The 17217-nt window shown below is 34.9% G+C and overlaps 1 protein-coding gene across 1 annotated transcript in view; it reads left to right on the top strand.

The window, feature by feature from the left end:
• The first annotated feature begins 1026 nt into the window (after positions 1 to 1026).
• LOC136833542 (zinc finger protein 821-like) overlaps positions 1027 to 17217 on the top strand; it is a 49475-nt gene continuing 33284 nt past the window's right edge. The window contains exon 1 of the mRNA XM_067095765.1: positions 1027 to 1222. Coding sequence (XP_066951866.1) covers positions 1027 to 1222 — 196 coding nt within the window. The remainder of the gene's footprint in view (positions 1223 to 17217) is intronic.

The following is a 17217-nucleotide window of genomic DNA, read 5'->3' as shown; positions in this document are numbered from 1 at the left end:
CGCCCAACGAGGGACTCAATGTCAGAGTAAAGACTATTCATATATGAGAAGGAAAACTCTAAAATTAAACTATGGAGGTAGAGCCAGAGCATACTGGTGATGGACACTGCTGTGAAACTCAGCATGGGGTTCAATATCAACTAAACTGCAAGTTTAGTACCTCAAGTGCTATCTAATCAGCCCCAAAGAAATTAAGATAGTTGTTCCTGAACTGACAGGATATGCCAGTGCGGGAGAGCTGAGGCAAGGATGACGGGCTTTGACGTTATCCGGATGGTGTACAGATTGCGCAGGATTTAAATGATATTGGATGAATGATCGAGTTAGGTGTAGGGCAACAGCCCGAACCTAGCTGTATCCCATACATGAAAGTGAGCAAAGGTGGTAAAAGGATAAATCCTCGGCCAGCTCTACTTAACCAAAAATGCAAACTGACTGGAGTAAATGTTGTCTTTGTCAAGAGGACAAAAGTGATGAAACAATAATTTCACCTCTTAGCTTATTTCAGAGGAAATAGGACTCTGATGGATATGTTAATCTTGCCAAAAAATTACCATTGTTTTATGCTGTTATTGCCATGCCAATATCATTTGATACATCACGGTTAGATGATGGAGAACGCATAGAAACTGCATTGATATAAAATAAAGCAAAATATCATAACAGCTGCAGACTTTGTTTAATGATACCAAATTGAAAAGAGCGCAGAAGAGAACAGTGACTCCCAGTATACATCAGGCACAGAAGAAAACTGTGGAAAGAGATCAAGAACCTCAGACCCTCCAAAGCCACGTTTTTTGTGTGAAGAAGGCGGTGAAATATCAAATTTAAGACAAGCAATGACAACAGAGCTGAATGAAAGGCTCAGTCATTGTGCCAAGACCCTAAACCATGGAAAGCTTCTTACAAAGCTAAGTGCTGGTGATGTTGTTGCTCAAGAACTGAAGTATCACCCACAATGCTTGGCAGACTTATACAACTCGGAGAGAGCATATCTTAATGTGATAAAGCGAGAAGAGAATCGCCATGATCAGTGGACAGTTATATCCTCTGGCATTTTCTGAACTTGTTAACTACATCATTCATAGCAAGGTTAACACAGAAACATTACCTGTAATATTCAGACTTGCTGATCTAGCTTCCCTATACAAGCACCGGCTACAACAACTAGGTGTAGGCTCCCAAGACATCAATATCACCAGGTTAAAAGAGCAGTTACTTTGTAGGATCCCTGAGCTTGAGGCCCATAGGAAAGGGCGAGATGTTCTCCTAACATTCAGAAAAGACACTGGCACAATTCTGTCTGATGCTAGCAAGTACAGTGGAGCTATTCATCTGGCTAAAGCTGCAGATATTATTTGAAGAGAAATGGTTGCTCATAAGACAAAATTCAGTCAAGATATACAAGAAGGACTTGGAAAGGAAGCTGTTCCACACACACTTCTACAATTTGTTTACAGCATTGAGCATGGTGTCGTCAGGTCCAATCTAGGATATGGTGTTGTACTATCAGATGTTGTCATTGCACAACTTTCATAATACAAGTGCTACTCTGAGTGTAATGAAGGATAAAAAACCCACAGGCATGCAAGACATCATGAAACACCATCTCCCATGTATGTCAGGATAAAAGTGTTTGGCAAAACAAGAAAACGAAAAATAATTGTTAAGCTTCATGAGAATGGAATTAGTATATCATATCACAGAGTGTTGGAAATACCAGGACAGTTAGGTGAGAGTGTAGTAAAGCAATATGTGGAAGATGATGTTGTGTGTCCACCCACTTTGAGAGAGGGAATTTTCACAACTTATGCTTTAGACAACATAGACCACAATCCAACAGCCGCAGCAGCCAGTACATCATTCCATGGTACAAGTATTTCAGTGTTCCAGCATCCAAGTCCAGAAAAAGAAGGGGAAGGACGCACATCGCCCAATGTTATAGGCAGTTGCTGATGATTGATGCAAATGACAGACATTGTGGTAATTGCCATATCTCTGATGCCTTCTCTCACCGCAATGGGACTCGAGAAAATATGGGTCTGATTTGGAAAAGGAGAGTTCACTAGGTGGATTCCTATACATGATCTTGTGACTACTCTTGGACCAGAGAAGTCCAAAGGGATGTTGTTTTTCCATGCTTCCACTGGGTGCAATGTTGTTTCAGGTTTCAATGGAAAAGGAAAAAAGACAGCTTGGCAGACATGGAATGTCTTTAATGAAGTTTTCCGTATGACAGGTCTACTAAGAGCTCATTACTAGACGAGACAAGACTTGACCTCTTTGCCCGGAAGCAGAGGTCATGTGACTTAATCCCACCAACTAAAAATACACTAAGAGAACATGCAAAAAGAGCAGCTTATCAGGCAGGTCATATTTGGGGAAAATGTAATCCAAGAACTTCAATGTCCTTCTAGGTGGGGATGGACGAAAGAGGATGACAATTGGAGAATTGTGTGGACCACACTTGAACCGATTTCTAAATGCTGGCGGGAATTGACTAAATGTGGATGCAAGAAGGACTGTGGTGGAAGGTGCACATGTAATAAGACAGGATTAGACTGTACTGCACTCTGTAGCTGCCCTTCTCATGCATCTTCAGGAGTCTAAAACACTGATGTTCAACAATGGCAAGGACTGTTCTCCCAAGTAAAGTCCGCAATTTTATGACAAAGAACCCCCTAATTTATCCCAATAATGATTGAACTTTGTCTATTTATACAAAAATATACTGGCATTTTTTCATGATAATCGTCATATGGCGGTCATCTTGGAAAATGGCCGCCTAAGGGAATTTCAGGTGGCTAGCACTTTTTTTCTTAAAGTCTACCCCTAATGAGTATTTCTGCCAAATTTCATGCTTGTATTATCAAATGAACGATTGTTTTGCTTATCTGCTCAGCTAACCATAACTCAAAAGCCTGGATTCAATATTAATCTGTACATTATTTAGTTTAATTATCAGGTCCACATTATTTTTAATCTTGGCATCACAGATGGTACCAAGCAATGGATTAAGAATATCCACTAGGTACTTCGCTAAGTTGTAAGATGCGGAACCAACTGAGCTAATAATTGTCCTGGCAGGAAAGTCTGTTTTGTGAGTTTTTATTTTACCTTACATATAGGGTAGCGACGGAGTGTCACGCACGACTTTTTCATAAGGTTTTCGTTTGACTTTCCTATTAAAATCACTATTCGCATTGACTAACGGCTTTTTATTTAGTCCTTTGCATGTGTTATCACCACCCAAAAGACTATCCATTTTTTCTATATACTTTTTTCTATTTAAAATTGCAAGAGCACCTGATTTGTCTGCTTTCGTTATGTGTATATTTTTTTCTTTGTTTCGGCTCATTGATGGCAACCATAAATCTTTTGGAGACATTTGTGGTGCCTGACTTTTTCATATTTCCGTTCACTTCTTTGCTAGTAAGATCACTATATTTTTCTAGATTGCACAGTCCTTTGGCAATTTCTTCACTGTTCATACCGCCAGTTGAGGAGGCTAAATTTAATTCGTAGCGAAAGACAGTGTTCGCATTTCTATCCAGGTGTTTGTTTGATAAATTGATGACACGTTCATGATTGGCGTTTAATTTTATTGCCGTGTTTACGATTAAGATCCCGATACACCTTCTCCTCATTTTCACTTAACAATATTCACGTAGGAAATCTTTCCACTCAGGTCGTACTGAGGCTTCAAAATATCTTCTTTTTTCTAAAGATATCTTCAAAATTCTTTCCAGTTTCCAATATCTTAACGATGTTATGTTTTTCCAATATAGCATGTTAGATTTCACCAGACGGTTGATCTTCTAATTTTAACAAGGAATTAGTTATCACTGATCTTGGTATCACTTGTTCACCCCAACAACCAAAGGACTGTGCATTTGGAAAATATACTGAACTTACCAGCGAAGAAGCGAACATAGTTAAGGGAGTGATCTATGGAAATATAAATAAATCAGACACCACAAATGTCCCCAAAAGATTTAAGGTTGCCATTAATGAACTGAACAAAGACAAAAATATACACATGACGAAAGCAAACAGATCAGGTGCTCTTGTAATTTTATATAGAAATGAGTGTACAGAAAAAATGGATAGTCTTTTGGGTGTTGATAACACATGCAAAGAACTAAATAAAGAACCGTTAGTCAGTGCAAGTAGTGATTTTAATAAGAAAGTTAAACGAAAAACCTTATTAAAAAAAAAGTCGTGTGTGACACTCCATCGCGACCCTATACGTAAAGTAAAATAAAAACTCACAAAACAGACTTTCCTGCCAGGACAATAATTATCAGCTCAGTTGGTTCCGCATCTTACAACCTAGCGAAGTACCTAGTGGATATTCTTAATCCATTGCTTGGCACCATCTGTGATGCCAAGATCCAGAATAATGTGGACCTGATAGCTAAACTAAATAATGTACAGATTATTGGTGAATCCAGGTTTGTGAGCTCTGATGTGGTATCACTATTCACAAAGGTTCGAATTGACGATCTGCTGGAGTTGTTTTATCAGAATTATTAGATAGCACACAGCTGCATATCCCACTTTCTAATAACACTCTAATTGAAATTATTAAATTAGGTGTAAAAGAATGTAAATTTGAATTCAACAATGAGAAATTTTACGTACAAAATTTTGGTATGGTGATGGCCCCAGTGTTAAGTAATTTATATAAGGAATAAAAAAAAAGTTCTTCGCAATGTAGTATGGTTCAGGTATGTAGACATAATTAGTGTACGGCCAGGGAACGAAGATATAAATAACTTTTTTGCCAAGTTAAATCAATTAGTATCATGAATTACATCCACTATAGAAATGAAAAACAGATGGGCACCTACCCTTTTTGGAATTCGGCACGATTCTGCATGAACTTGCCTAAATATCATAACATTAAAATAAAACGGTAGGAACGTCGATTTCAGTTGGATCGTTCTTTAGATTTTGGTTGGATCGCTCTTTAGCATGCAGTTTACGCGTGTTCTCACCAACAAATGGCTTTTAGGGCACACTAATAAATACCTTTTTAAAGGCTGAAAGACCAGCCTTTAGACGGACTCAGCCTCCCCCAACCACCCAAAATAAAACATCGATCACATACATGCACACACACACACACATCCTCTGAACACTTGCCTCAAGACCGTAATTTTAATGCAATACTTTGAAATAAATAGAAACTTTAATGTGTTCATTGCATAATTTGATGATGTTATATAAGGGCACAAATTTAACGTAAGCCAGTTAAATGTTAATACAAATGAAGAAGGTGGCTAACTTGACATTAAATGCAGGTTTGCCATGACATTTTGAAGTATTGACTTTAGAAATTCCAGACTAAATGACTATATTGGAATATATGATGTCGTTTAATATATAGAGATTTTTATTTTCACTAGATATCAAACGTGGCTATTATGCTAAATATATCATGGCTAACAGTCAATCTGTTTAAAGACTGAATATACGTGCCACATTCCAATAAAGAATAAGTATGAAATGAACTGGAAAAGTTTCATGCATATACTGCCTTAGAAAAATCGTTATAAATCCAAGAGAAAATATATTAAGGACAAAAGGAACAATGCTATGGCACAGTCTTTTGTTTTCAGGAGATGCAGACTATCCCTTGGCACAAAATACTTTTGATCTCTCTCTCTCTCTCTCTCTCTCTCTCTCTCTCTCTCTCTCTCTCTCTCCTCTCTCTCACCGGCCTCTACTCCTTCCGCTTCTTGTGACAAAACTCCTCGCGGCTATTCCTGCCAGATAATAATGAGGATGACTCGAGCACCAGGGTCACGAGGACATCCTCATGAGATTACAGAGCAGCCGACCTTAATGATAATGGTTTCGTGGCCAAGGCGGTTACATATTCATTAACACAGCTGTCTGTTTATCAGCTTTAAATACCGACAAAGTTATAAATTATGCTGACGAATTCATTAACACAGCAATTTGTGTACTCATATATTCACATACAGCTGTCTACATTAATACCTAATGATAAAGTCTCACATAGCAACATTTCATCAGCGAAGGCATCCTTATCCTAACATTCATTAGGATAATGATACTAATGTATTCATCAATACTCCTGTCTATATACTACACATTCAGTAATATTGCTTTTACATACTAACAGCATCTAATTTATACTAACATGTTCGTTAAGACGGCTATCATAACATTTTGAAATTAACACGGCTGTCCAAAATCAAACATATTCGTTATCATAGCTTCCCACATACTAACATTCAACAACACAGCTGTCGATATACTACGTTATTCATTAGACAGACATCCTTTAACTTTTATACGCAGTGGTGTTTCCAAGTCTTCACCAATATTTGATCGCTCAAAGATTTCATACCCATTTCGTTTTCCTAAAAATTATAGTCAGCTATTTCTGTCTGAGTGATGAGAGAAATCATTCTAACTTACAAGGGTCACAATGCGGGCCAAAACAACCCATGTGTCACTAGAAAACATCAATGCGATGGAAACATTACACGGTTCTCTCCCAACTAACGTGCTTCAAACACACATTTTTTGCACGAAAGTTATCATCAAAATCTCTCTCATATATTTAGCTTTAAAAATTACTTCATATCTTCAACTGAGGTAAAAAATTTAATTTTTAGGTTACAAAGGATGCTGACGAATAAAATAAATACCTATAAATCAATTTTACTAACTTTCGGTTTATAAATAACTATTTAATAATGGTTAAAATGTAAATAGGAGTATGTATGTATATGTATATATATGTGTGTATGTATATATATATATACATAACTCGAGCTATAGGGGTTAAGTTCATAGCCATACCTCCGCTATGAAAATTCCATCTGAGGGTCTTCCTTCAGTTTCAAACAATTGAGTAATAACTCTCAATTTACAATCAAAGTAGCGAAGGCTAACGAAATCCCGATGACATAGGGCTGACCATAAAATATAAAAGAAGCCAAGAAGTAACAAGCCTATAAACAAAATTCTAAGGTAATGTTTCCACTGTTTCTTATATCAAATTGGAAAGAAAGGCGTGAGAACTTATCTGTCCAGAGTTTTCTGGATGACTAAGTCTCTCCACAGAACCTTAAGTTCTTTGGTGTTGTAATTGCCAAGCTGTTGCAATTTTAAGTCGCATTTATTTTGCGTGACCTATGGAACAGATTAAAAATCTAACTAAAACAAACACAAATCTGGTGAACGAGACCAAAATAACAATAAGCTTATACAAACATATTCTGATACTCATTTCCTACTATCTGGAGAGCTACGCTAATTGAAATAAAAATAATGATAATTGTTTCTTTGTTTATAATAATGTGATTTGTGTAATGTATAAATAAATGAAAGCAAATATTTTTAGCTACGGTTCTATGCAACCCTGGGGGCATACAGCCTGGTTTATAGGTACCAATTAAAATTAAAGCACAATCACCACCACAATGGATATTTCAACTTTAACGTTTTTATGTTTTCATTGGTGTATTCCTTGCTTTGGCAACCCATTCACTGTCGAGTGTGAATGTTAGGACTCTTCCATGAGGTTATGAGCTTCACAGTAAAAGCCGAAGTTTTGTCCTGGGTATCTGAAGAAGCCAATTAACGAGAATTCCAAACTGGTCTCGTTTGGAACAGAGTTTGAGTATGAATGGAACTCACCTCGGCTCGTTCTTCCGCTTCAGTCAACCTTTCCTTGAATGCCTATTGGGAAACAAGATTCTCTATTTGCACATAGTCCTTATCTCTTTCTTTAAATATCTATCTATCTATATATATATATATATATATATATATATATATATATATATATATATATATATATATATATATATATATATATATATATATATATATATATATATATATATATATATATATATATATATATATATATATATATATATATATATATATATATATATATATATATATATATATATATATATATAGAGAGAGAGAGAGAGAGAGAGAGAGAGAGAGAGAGAGAGAGAGAGAGAGAGAGAGAGATAAGGACCATGTGCAAACAAAGAATCTTGTTTTCCAATAGGGTATCCAGGAAAGGTTGATATATATTCAGCTATTGCCACAGGAAAAATAAAATAAAGAAGAAGTACGAAGCGCTCTCGTGTTCCTTCAACATATTTTTAAGATACAATGATAACAACACCAAGAGTGACTTACAGAGGAAAGTTTAAAGCTGAAAAAAGAACGAAAAAATATTCAGAATCATGAAAACGATTTACAGCCCTCACAGTAAGTAGAGACAAAACTCAACGGTGATTACAAAAGGAACAAGCTTAAAAACCCCTTTAACAACAAAGGCGTCTAGTTTGTACATACCCGGGCTTACATTCAGTAAGTCACCGTGATATTTAATCAAAGCAGATTCACTTACTCTCTGCGAGCTGTATTGTTACACTGTAAAATAACTTTAGCCCCAAATCAATGAATCCTACTGTATGATTTAAATTATAAATGTGTAAAATAAAGCGTTCGACAATAATCCCGTTCTCACACTATATCTGCGTTGTTTAATTCTTGTTTCCAGTCACTTGCCAGATTGTCCTATGTAACCACATTTGCTATCCATGCGAGGAACCTTATGAATGCAGCCCAGAGAAACTCCAAGAGAATTTCTTATCATTACATCTTCAAGGTATTTGAAAATTAAAAAAAACAACATTGATATTAAAATTCTTACAGAACTTGGAGCCTGAGATAGATCATTGTAGGTTAAGTGAGTACAATTTGATTCTTAAAAACCTCTCTGGTAGTTACTGAATAAAAAGTTTTTCGTGCTTTTCTCAAAGTACATTCAGCAAAGTATTTAGGATACTTTAATTTCGGAATCGAACCACACAAGTTTTTTAATGAGAGCTAAGTGACATTTCACTGAACTGGGTTGCCAGATTAAAAATACACGTATACATTCAGGTGTGTGTGAACTACAGAAAAACCAGAGTTGCTTCAGTAAAAGCTAAAAGGAATTCTTCAAATGCTGTGCTGTTTACACAAAGGAAGTTTCTTTGAGGTTGCAAGTCATTTGATTATCCAGTCTTTCGGATTTCATTTACATTTTGCGCAGTAGTACTTTTTTGCAGACCACCTTTTGAGAACGCTTTGCCTCAATTAACATACAATTAAATGAGCTATCTCGTACTTAGTCGGCTGTAGTGAGTTATTACCAGGGTACAGGGCTGGCAACCTTTATCTTGAAATACGAGTGATAACACTACTTGGAACCACTTCCCGGAGAGGAAATGAGAGGAACATGTACCATGTAAATATATAGAGTCCACTGGTCATTTTACCAGATGCGTAAGTAAATGTCATAGCCATAATGCCCTGTTAACATCTCGAATTCTTCACACGTTTTCGATATGCTTGTCATTGCGAAGCCTTACGTCCAAATGGAAGGATATGAACAAATTATGACGTAGGTAGCAGGATTCGAACTTGCATCCGGATTATCAATGAAGTCACGTTACCGATTCCAGTTAGTATCTCTTTCCTTTTGCAGTAAGTAGCTTGAAAGGGATGATGTGGTGAACACAGTCTGTGTCTTTTCTTGTTACGTAAAACAAGCGTAACACCCTCCCTTCTATATATTACCAATATTCTTTACACTAGGGAAGACAAACTCATGAATACGGTCATGGGCCATATTACCAAGCCCACGACATAGAAGAGAAAAGGATGAAAAGTGAACCGCGGGTATGGAAAGTAATACGGGCTACTTTCTGCTACTATTTGCTGAAAGAAGCTCTAATCTTTTCGAACAATCGAGGTAAGCAATTTGAATAAAAACCCGTATAGTTAGAACTGATATATATATATATAATATATATATATATATATATATATATATATATATATATATATATATATATATATATATATATATATATATATATATATATGCAAAAGAAAAACAGAGCGGAAAAGCATAATCCGAGAATGATAAAGTTAATGCATTTACTGTTAACCATTATTTCATAGCAATAGATAACAGTGTATATGCAATAGAAGTATCGGTTAATAAGGTAACCGTGAAATATGCATGAGTGTAGCCATGGGATAAGGATCATTCTACTAAACATCTAGAGAATGTCATCAGCTACAGATAAGATATTCGTATTAAGAGCTAACGTAAGCATTCGACTTTATTGTGAAACATTCACTGGCGTCACAACAGCAGTTGCCATCGTGAGCATCTAAAAGAGACTGCAAGCAGGTGACAATGTGGGAGTCACTGTGACTGATGTAATGAACCCACGAAAAAAAAGGGTCGATCCTGGGGCTCATAAAGAAGAAAAAGGAGGGAAAGAGAAAATTCAAATATGAGAATCATTACTGAAAGCCCCGTTCCCCGAGAAAATCCTATTGCAAAGAGCACCTCGCCTTCAAGAAACCTGCAAACCCCTAGCGCTCCTTCTCCCCCTCGCCCCTCCCCTCCCCCTGCCCCATCAGGAAATGCAACGCACATGAAAACACACCCTTCATACCCTACCCATCTTCTCCAGGTAAAGAGAGGGGTCAGTATGGTTGAAATGCCACCAAGTTTAACGCAAGACTACCGACTGTACTGACGAGAAAAACAAAGTGCAGTGATGAAAAAACACAAGACAAGCTCCTTCGGTGTATTTCACCATATTCGTTTTTACCATATCCACGCTGTGGGTAAATACTTCATATGTGAATATGAAGGAAATGTATGTAATAAGGAGTGTTTATGTGGCAAGTACCAGGAATACAATCTCTCTCTCTCTCTCTCTCTCTCTCTCTCTCTCTCTCTCTCTCTCTCTCTCATTAGTCGACAACAAATGAGATGCTCTCAGAAGTGCGTCTGGCTTTGGGTTTTCGAGGAGCAACTAAGATGAGAGGAGGTCACTTTATACAAAGTTTAAAGTCACACCCGCCTTCTTAGTCTCTGGGGGTGAAGGGGCTCGGAGGTGGGACGGGATATTTGGAAAGAGATTTGATTCAAATAAGAAAAAAAAAATATTAAAGGCTATATGTCAATTAGATGTATCTTGAAACGGGAAAGATAAGCAACAACTGTAATTCAGAGCTTTGTAGTGGCTGAAGGGTATCAAAAAAGTTCCTTCTTCCTTTCTTCATTTTTCTATTCAGTGTTTCTATTCAGAATTTACCTTAACCGTCATATGTTCATTTTGACTTTTCTTTTCATCTTCTACTTTATATTTAGTGCAAATATTGTTACTTTATCTGAAATACACCACACACACACACACACACACACAAATATATGTGTGATATATATATATATATATATATATATATATATATATATATATATATATATATATATATATATATATATATATATATATATATATATATATATATATATATGTGTGTGTGTGTGTGTGTGTGTGTGTGTATGTATATATACATGTACATATGTACATATATATACATATGTATATATGTGTATGTATATATATATATGTATAATATATATACATATACATATATATGTACATATATATATATATATATATATATATATATATATATATATATATATATATATATATATATATATATATATATATATATATATATATATATATATATATGTGTGTATATGTATATATATATATATATATATATATATATATATATATATATATATATATATATATATATATATATATATATATATATATATATATATATACTAATGAGCCAGGGACAGAACTGCCCAAATGCAGACATCAAATGGGAAGGCGGACAGGAATAACTGTTGAATAGTCATTGGATTACATGTTTATGCCTAACGCTTCATAATCCATGATTACATCATCAGGGGCTCTAGAATTAAAAAATAAAAATTATTGACAATAAAAATTACAGAAAAAAATTCAAAGGCAAAGTCAGAACATAAATTCGACAATCGACTTTAAAGGGAAATTTTACACAAAGGAAACTGAGGAACAGGTAAAACACTGAGAAATTAATTAAAACAAATAGAACATATAAAAGACAAGTAAAAATTATATTTAAAAGATTTATATTTTAAAACACTAAAATTTAAAATCTCATTAAGAAATTAAATAAACAAAAATGACTAAGGGTATGAAGCCAACCTGTCAGTACGACATAAATACAGAAAATGAGGTGTTCAAAAAAAAAAAAAAAGAAACATTATTACGACAAGTATAAAGGAACAGCCGAAGTCTGAGTGTTCCGTTTCGGAACAAGCTGTTTTATCATCAAAGACTCGAGTATTGGTAGTTCCAGTTGGCTTGAAGTTCGTCCAATTATGCAGAAATCTTTGCTTTCAATGGGAGTTCTCCAAAATTTCGTATGACTTCTTATGTTGCATTGTTCAGGGTTGGAGATTTTTACCCCTGTACGAAAACTTACCCTCCATGAGAATCTATGCGTACTTTTAGAAGTCTCCGAGTGGATCCCACATAAATCCCAGAGTAAAAACTTGGGGCAAGAATACTTATACACCACTCCGGAGGACATCGTAGCACAAAGCTGATCCTTAAATTTGAAAATAGAGCCAGTCGTCAGGGGGCTGACAGGAACAAGTTTAACATGGAACAAAATGTTTTTGAATTATGCAAAATTTTGTTCAAAAAACCTTGGCATAAAAGTGTAGTTTGGGCAAAGACGTATAACGCTCACTGAAAAAACTCTTGTTTAGTATTTTATTGAGGCTATTAAAAATTATCTTAGAAAAAACAATTGTGTTTAAAATATTCTAAAGAAAGGTAACTTCATCGTGAGAAGCTTTCCAACTAGAGGTGAGGGAAAGGTCCCTGTGAAAGAGCGTCGCAACGGAATTAATCTTAAAATTATAAAGGCAACAACTGTAAAAATTGGCACCTAATCCTGGAAAAGTCTTTTTTCTAAAAATCGTGGTAGTAAAATTACTGTTATGTCTGGTGACCAGAATGTCAAGGAACAGCAGAGTAAACTTGAGATTGGGGTGGCAGGAGTTAGCAAATTCCAAAAAGGAATCAAAGTCATACTCTCTTCTGAAGAAGCAGAGGTGTCGTCAACATACCGTACATAATAAAGAGGATGGTAACTGAGAGGGCATTAGTCCAACATATTGATCTAACGGGTTTTCACCCTCCTACAATGAAGCAGAGGTTTTTGAACAAGAGGCCTAAGTTTACTCTAAGTGAGCCACCTCAATCCTCCTCAGTCACGGCTTGTGCAACGCTATTCTCAATCCTTCTGGTTTTAGTATTTTATGTAGAGCTCCGTAAGATTATTAAGAGACTTTTTATATCAAGAAACTGAAGCTAAGTTTGAATATAGATAACTCTGCCCTTAGTAGGAATATATTTTAATTTAAATTCCTAGTTATCATTGGCATTATGTTGATCATGTTTCATTTGATATTTTTGGGGTATAAATGTCTGGTTCTTAACTTTATAGAACCCGGAGATGAACAGTTGTCCAGAACGTTGTTAGGAAGAAGAGAATTTTGAGGTTTGCTCTGACATTGCAGTTCCTCGCCCGATCACGATTTCCCTCATCTGAATATTATTCTACGACAGTCAATTGTGGTAGTATTAATTATTATGATAATAACTGAAATTATGGTAATAATTAGTAAAACAATAGTACGAAACTTAATACGGCCTTATGGTAGGTTGGTTTAGGTAAAGCTGGCCTGGTGTTGGCCCCTGTCAACAGGCAGAGATGGATAACAATAAGCCACAGCATTTTACACATGTCATACAAATCAAGATTCGTGTCTCTTGGGTTCATACACAGGAGATGAGGCTTCGTTGGCTTTAGATTAAGCTGGCTCATGCCAGCACGAACCCATATATTGTGAGGCGTTAAAACGGATCGAGAGGTCTGCTGCTGACCTTTGGACTTCGGGTCACCAGCAAGATCGGAGAGATTATGGAATTATAAATAAGACAGCTTACAGTTATTGAAACGGCATTAAAAATCACATACAGTGCTCCTGAGATCTCAGTAACTGGACAAGATTTGTTCTTCGGCTAGCACAATATTATTACAGCCTAATTAAAGAGAAGAGCATTTAATTTTTTTATAAATACAAGAAACATTTCACCGATTATGGTGATATTTCCATCAATAGTGTGCTTTCCACATCAAATGAACAGTGAGATAATTAAATATTATTTAATGTAATCTCTCATATACTGTACCTGTTACATTGCCAGTTAATCATTATGTACTGCGATATCAGAAAACGAACAATAACACCTAAGGGTATATCCATACGACAGCAAAACACACGTCGACAACTTCTCGCATTTATATCACAAACAGAGGGAAAACAAGTTTCCAACGTGTGTTCAGGTCATGTTCCACTGTAGTGTGGACGCACCCTTACACCTGTGTCCGTTAATCCACTGATCATGTTTCCTTGATCACTAACTCAGGACCGCGACGATATTTCCAACACTTTGACAGCAAGGGACAATTATTGTTTTAGTTTCATAGCTACAAAATCTCATTGTATCTGTAGTGATGCTTTAACTACTAAGGTAGTATTTCAAGTGCTAAAATGACGAACGATCTAAGTTAAGACAACTATGTAAGTAGGGTGTACGCAATATCCAGTAAAAAAAAAAAATCAGTATTCCTTTGTTGACTTAGGCAGTGAATTGGGTACCAGGTAGTTATCCGACTATGGTGAGCAGCAGCTAAGGTGAATATGGGCTCGGGGCTAGCAACCGGGAATAACTGGTGAGAAACTAAAGGTCAGCATATTCTGGGACCACCCAGAGCACACACACACACACACACACACACACACACACACACACACACACATATATATATATATATATATATATATATATATATATATATATATATATATATATATATATATATATATATATATATATATATATATATATATATAAAAAATCACAGTAGATGCACGTGATTTCAGTATATAAGCGAATGCCACAGGAAAATGCCAGGCAGAGGTTCAGTACCAATAGCTTTCAAGTGTTTATTCACGCATCTTCGGGGCACATATCAGTCACATTTGAAAAGAACGTTACAAGGTAAACAAAAGAACATGAATATCAGATGGTTAATTGTCCAAAGGTAATAAACAAAGAGATCATCCAGTCCAAAGGTAATAAACAAATATATATAGATCATCCAGGATATATATATATATATATATATATATATATATATATATATAAATAAATATATATATATATGTATATATATATATATATATACATATATATATATATATATATATATATATATATATATATATATATATATATATATATATATATATATATATATATATATATATATATATATATATATATACATACACACACACACACATATATATATATATATATATATATATATATATATATATATATATATATATATATATATATATATATATATATATATATATATATATATATATATATATATATACACACACACATACACACACACATATATATATATATATATATATATATATATATATATATATATATATATATATATATATATATATATATATATATATATGTATATATATATATATATATATATATATATATATATATATATATATATATATATATATATATATATATATATGATCTCTAAATTATAATTTATATATATATATATATATATATATATATATATCGCACTCTAAATTACTATTTTGCACTCAGCCGAAATTATTCAAACTAAACTCAAGCAGCTGAAGACAACCAGCTCACGAATTTATGTATGAACTTGTCATAAACTGTGATGTAATTCGTAAAATCAAGCGCCAACCAACTCTTCCACTTGAGAACTAGAAATCAGAAGAAACCTTTTCTCAGGAGACACATGGAAACCCTCGATTGGAATGGCACAATCAAGCCAAGCGAGAGCTGCCTTGAGGGTGGAGGCGAGTCGACAGATTTTCAATACTGAGACAATTGTCGCCTGGGGGAGAACCATTCAAATACGAGGGGAATCATTAGCGCGTATTTCTTCCCTTGATTTTCTTGAATCGCGTTTGACCGTTTTCGAGGACCGAGCCTTTAACATTTGGGGTGGCTGAGTTTCGGACGGCAGAATCTTTCTGCAAAATGTCTAGACATACTACAGCTCATGTTATTATATTGTTTGTTCTTAAAAGTTGTTTTATAAAGACTGTTCTGCTGATTTTTTTTTTAGGCGTAGGAGATAGAACAACAGCATAAACCCGTACTTTGTGCAACTACATAAACCAAGAAAAATACTGAATTACTACGCATTCTTGCGTAACTATAAGTTTTCTTAATAGGAACAAGAAGGTCACAAAGAGAAATAAGTTGAGGTGTTCGAATTAAAATGGCTGACTTTGTCATTCTTAATACTCAAACAACTATATTCCTGACGTGTGTAGATTAACTTAGGTGAACCCACAGTTGAGTCATAGATTTCATCTGGCCATGAGAACAATATTCACAGCGGTTGTCGTAGTCACTTCAAAAACAGATAACCTCAGTAAGATGAACATATCAACAGTTCAGTCCGAGAATAAATGTTTTTAAGAGGGAAGGTTCATGTTTATGTAATACAACTGTTTTTTGTTTCCTCAAATTTCTGGAAAAAGATTATTCTTGTATTAGTGGCAAGATATTTAGCTAATCGATTTCTATGATATTTTCGAATCTTAAAATTTAAATTAATTCGAAAGACAAGTTACTCAACGCCATGGAGGGCCATTTTATAAAAGTAAATTATTTTAACTTATCTCTCTTTTGAGTTTCATAGGTAAAACTGTATCTACGAGCATGGCAAGATAGTAAAACTGTCTCAAAGTTTTTGGGTTCTGAGAAAAACTTTAAGGACACAGGTTGTCAGGTGACAGAAGAGAATGAGAAATGATAGCACAGAGGAAATGACGCAGGTTTCATATGCAGATGAAAATGGAAGGTGGGAAATGGAGATGGTATGGACATGTCCTTCGGCCCCACCTACAAAATTAAGAGTATATGCTTGTGTCAGTTAAGCTTCTGTGGCCACCACAGGAATTAGAAAAGGCAGACTTACTCACTGAATGAGAACTACTGATGATAAGTGGAGATTTATAGTGAACAAACACGACAAATGCACCGGGTTGAAATTTCACAGAGGTCTGTTGCATCGCATGGCATTGAGGTGATAATATATATATATATATATATATAT

The sequence above is a fragment of the Macrobrachium rosenbergii genome, chromosome 51, assembly GCF_040412425.1.
Source record: "Macrobrachium rosenbergii isolate ZJJX-2024 chromosome 51, ASM4041242v1, whole genome shotgun sequence".
Classification (NCBI taxonomy): domain Eukaryota; kingdom Metazoa; phylum Arthropoda; class Malacostraca; order Decapoda; family Palaemonidae; genus Macrobrachium; species Macrobrachium rosenbergii.
The sequence above is the reverse complement of the archived record's forward strand: the minus strand, read 5'-3'. Positions and strand labels throughout refer to the sequence as shown.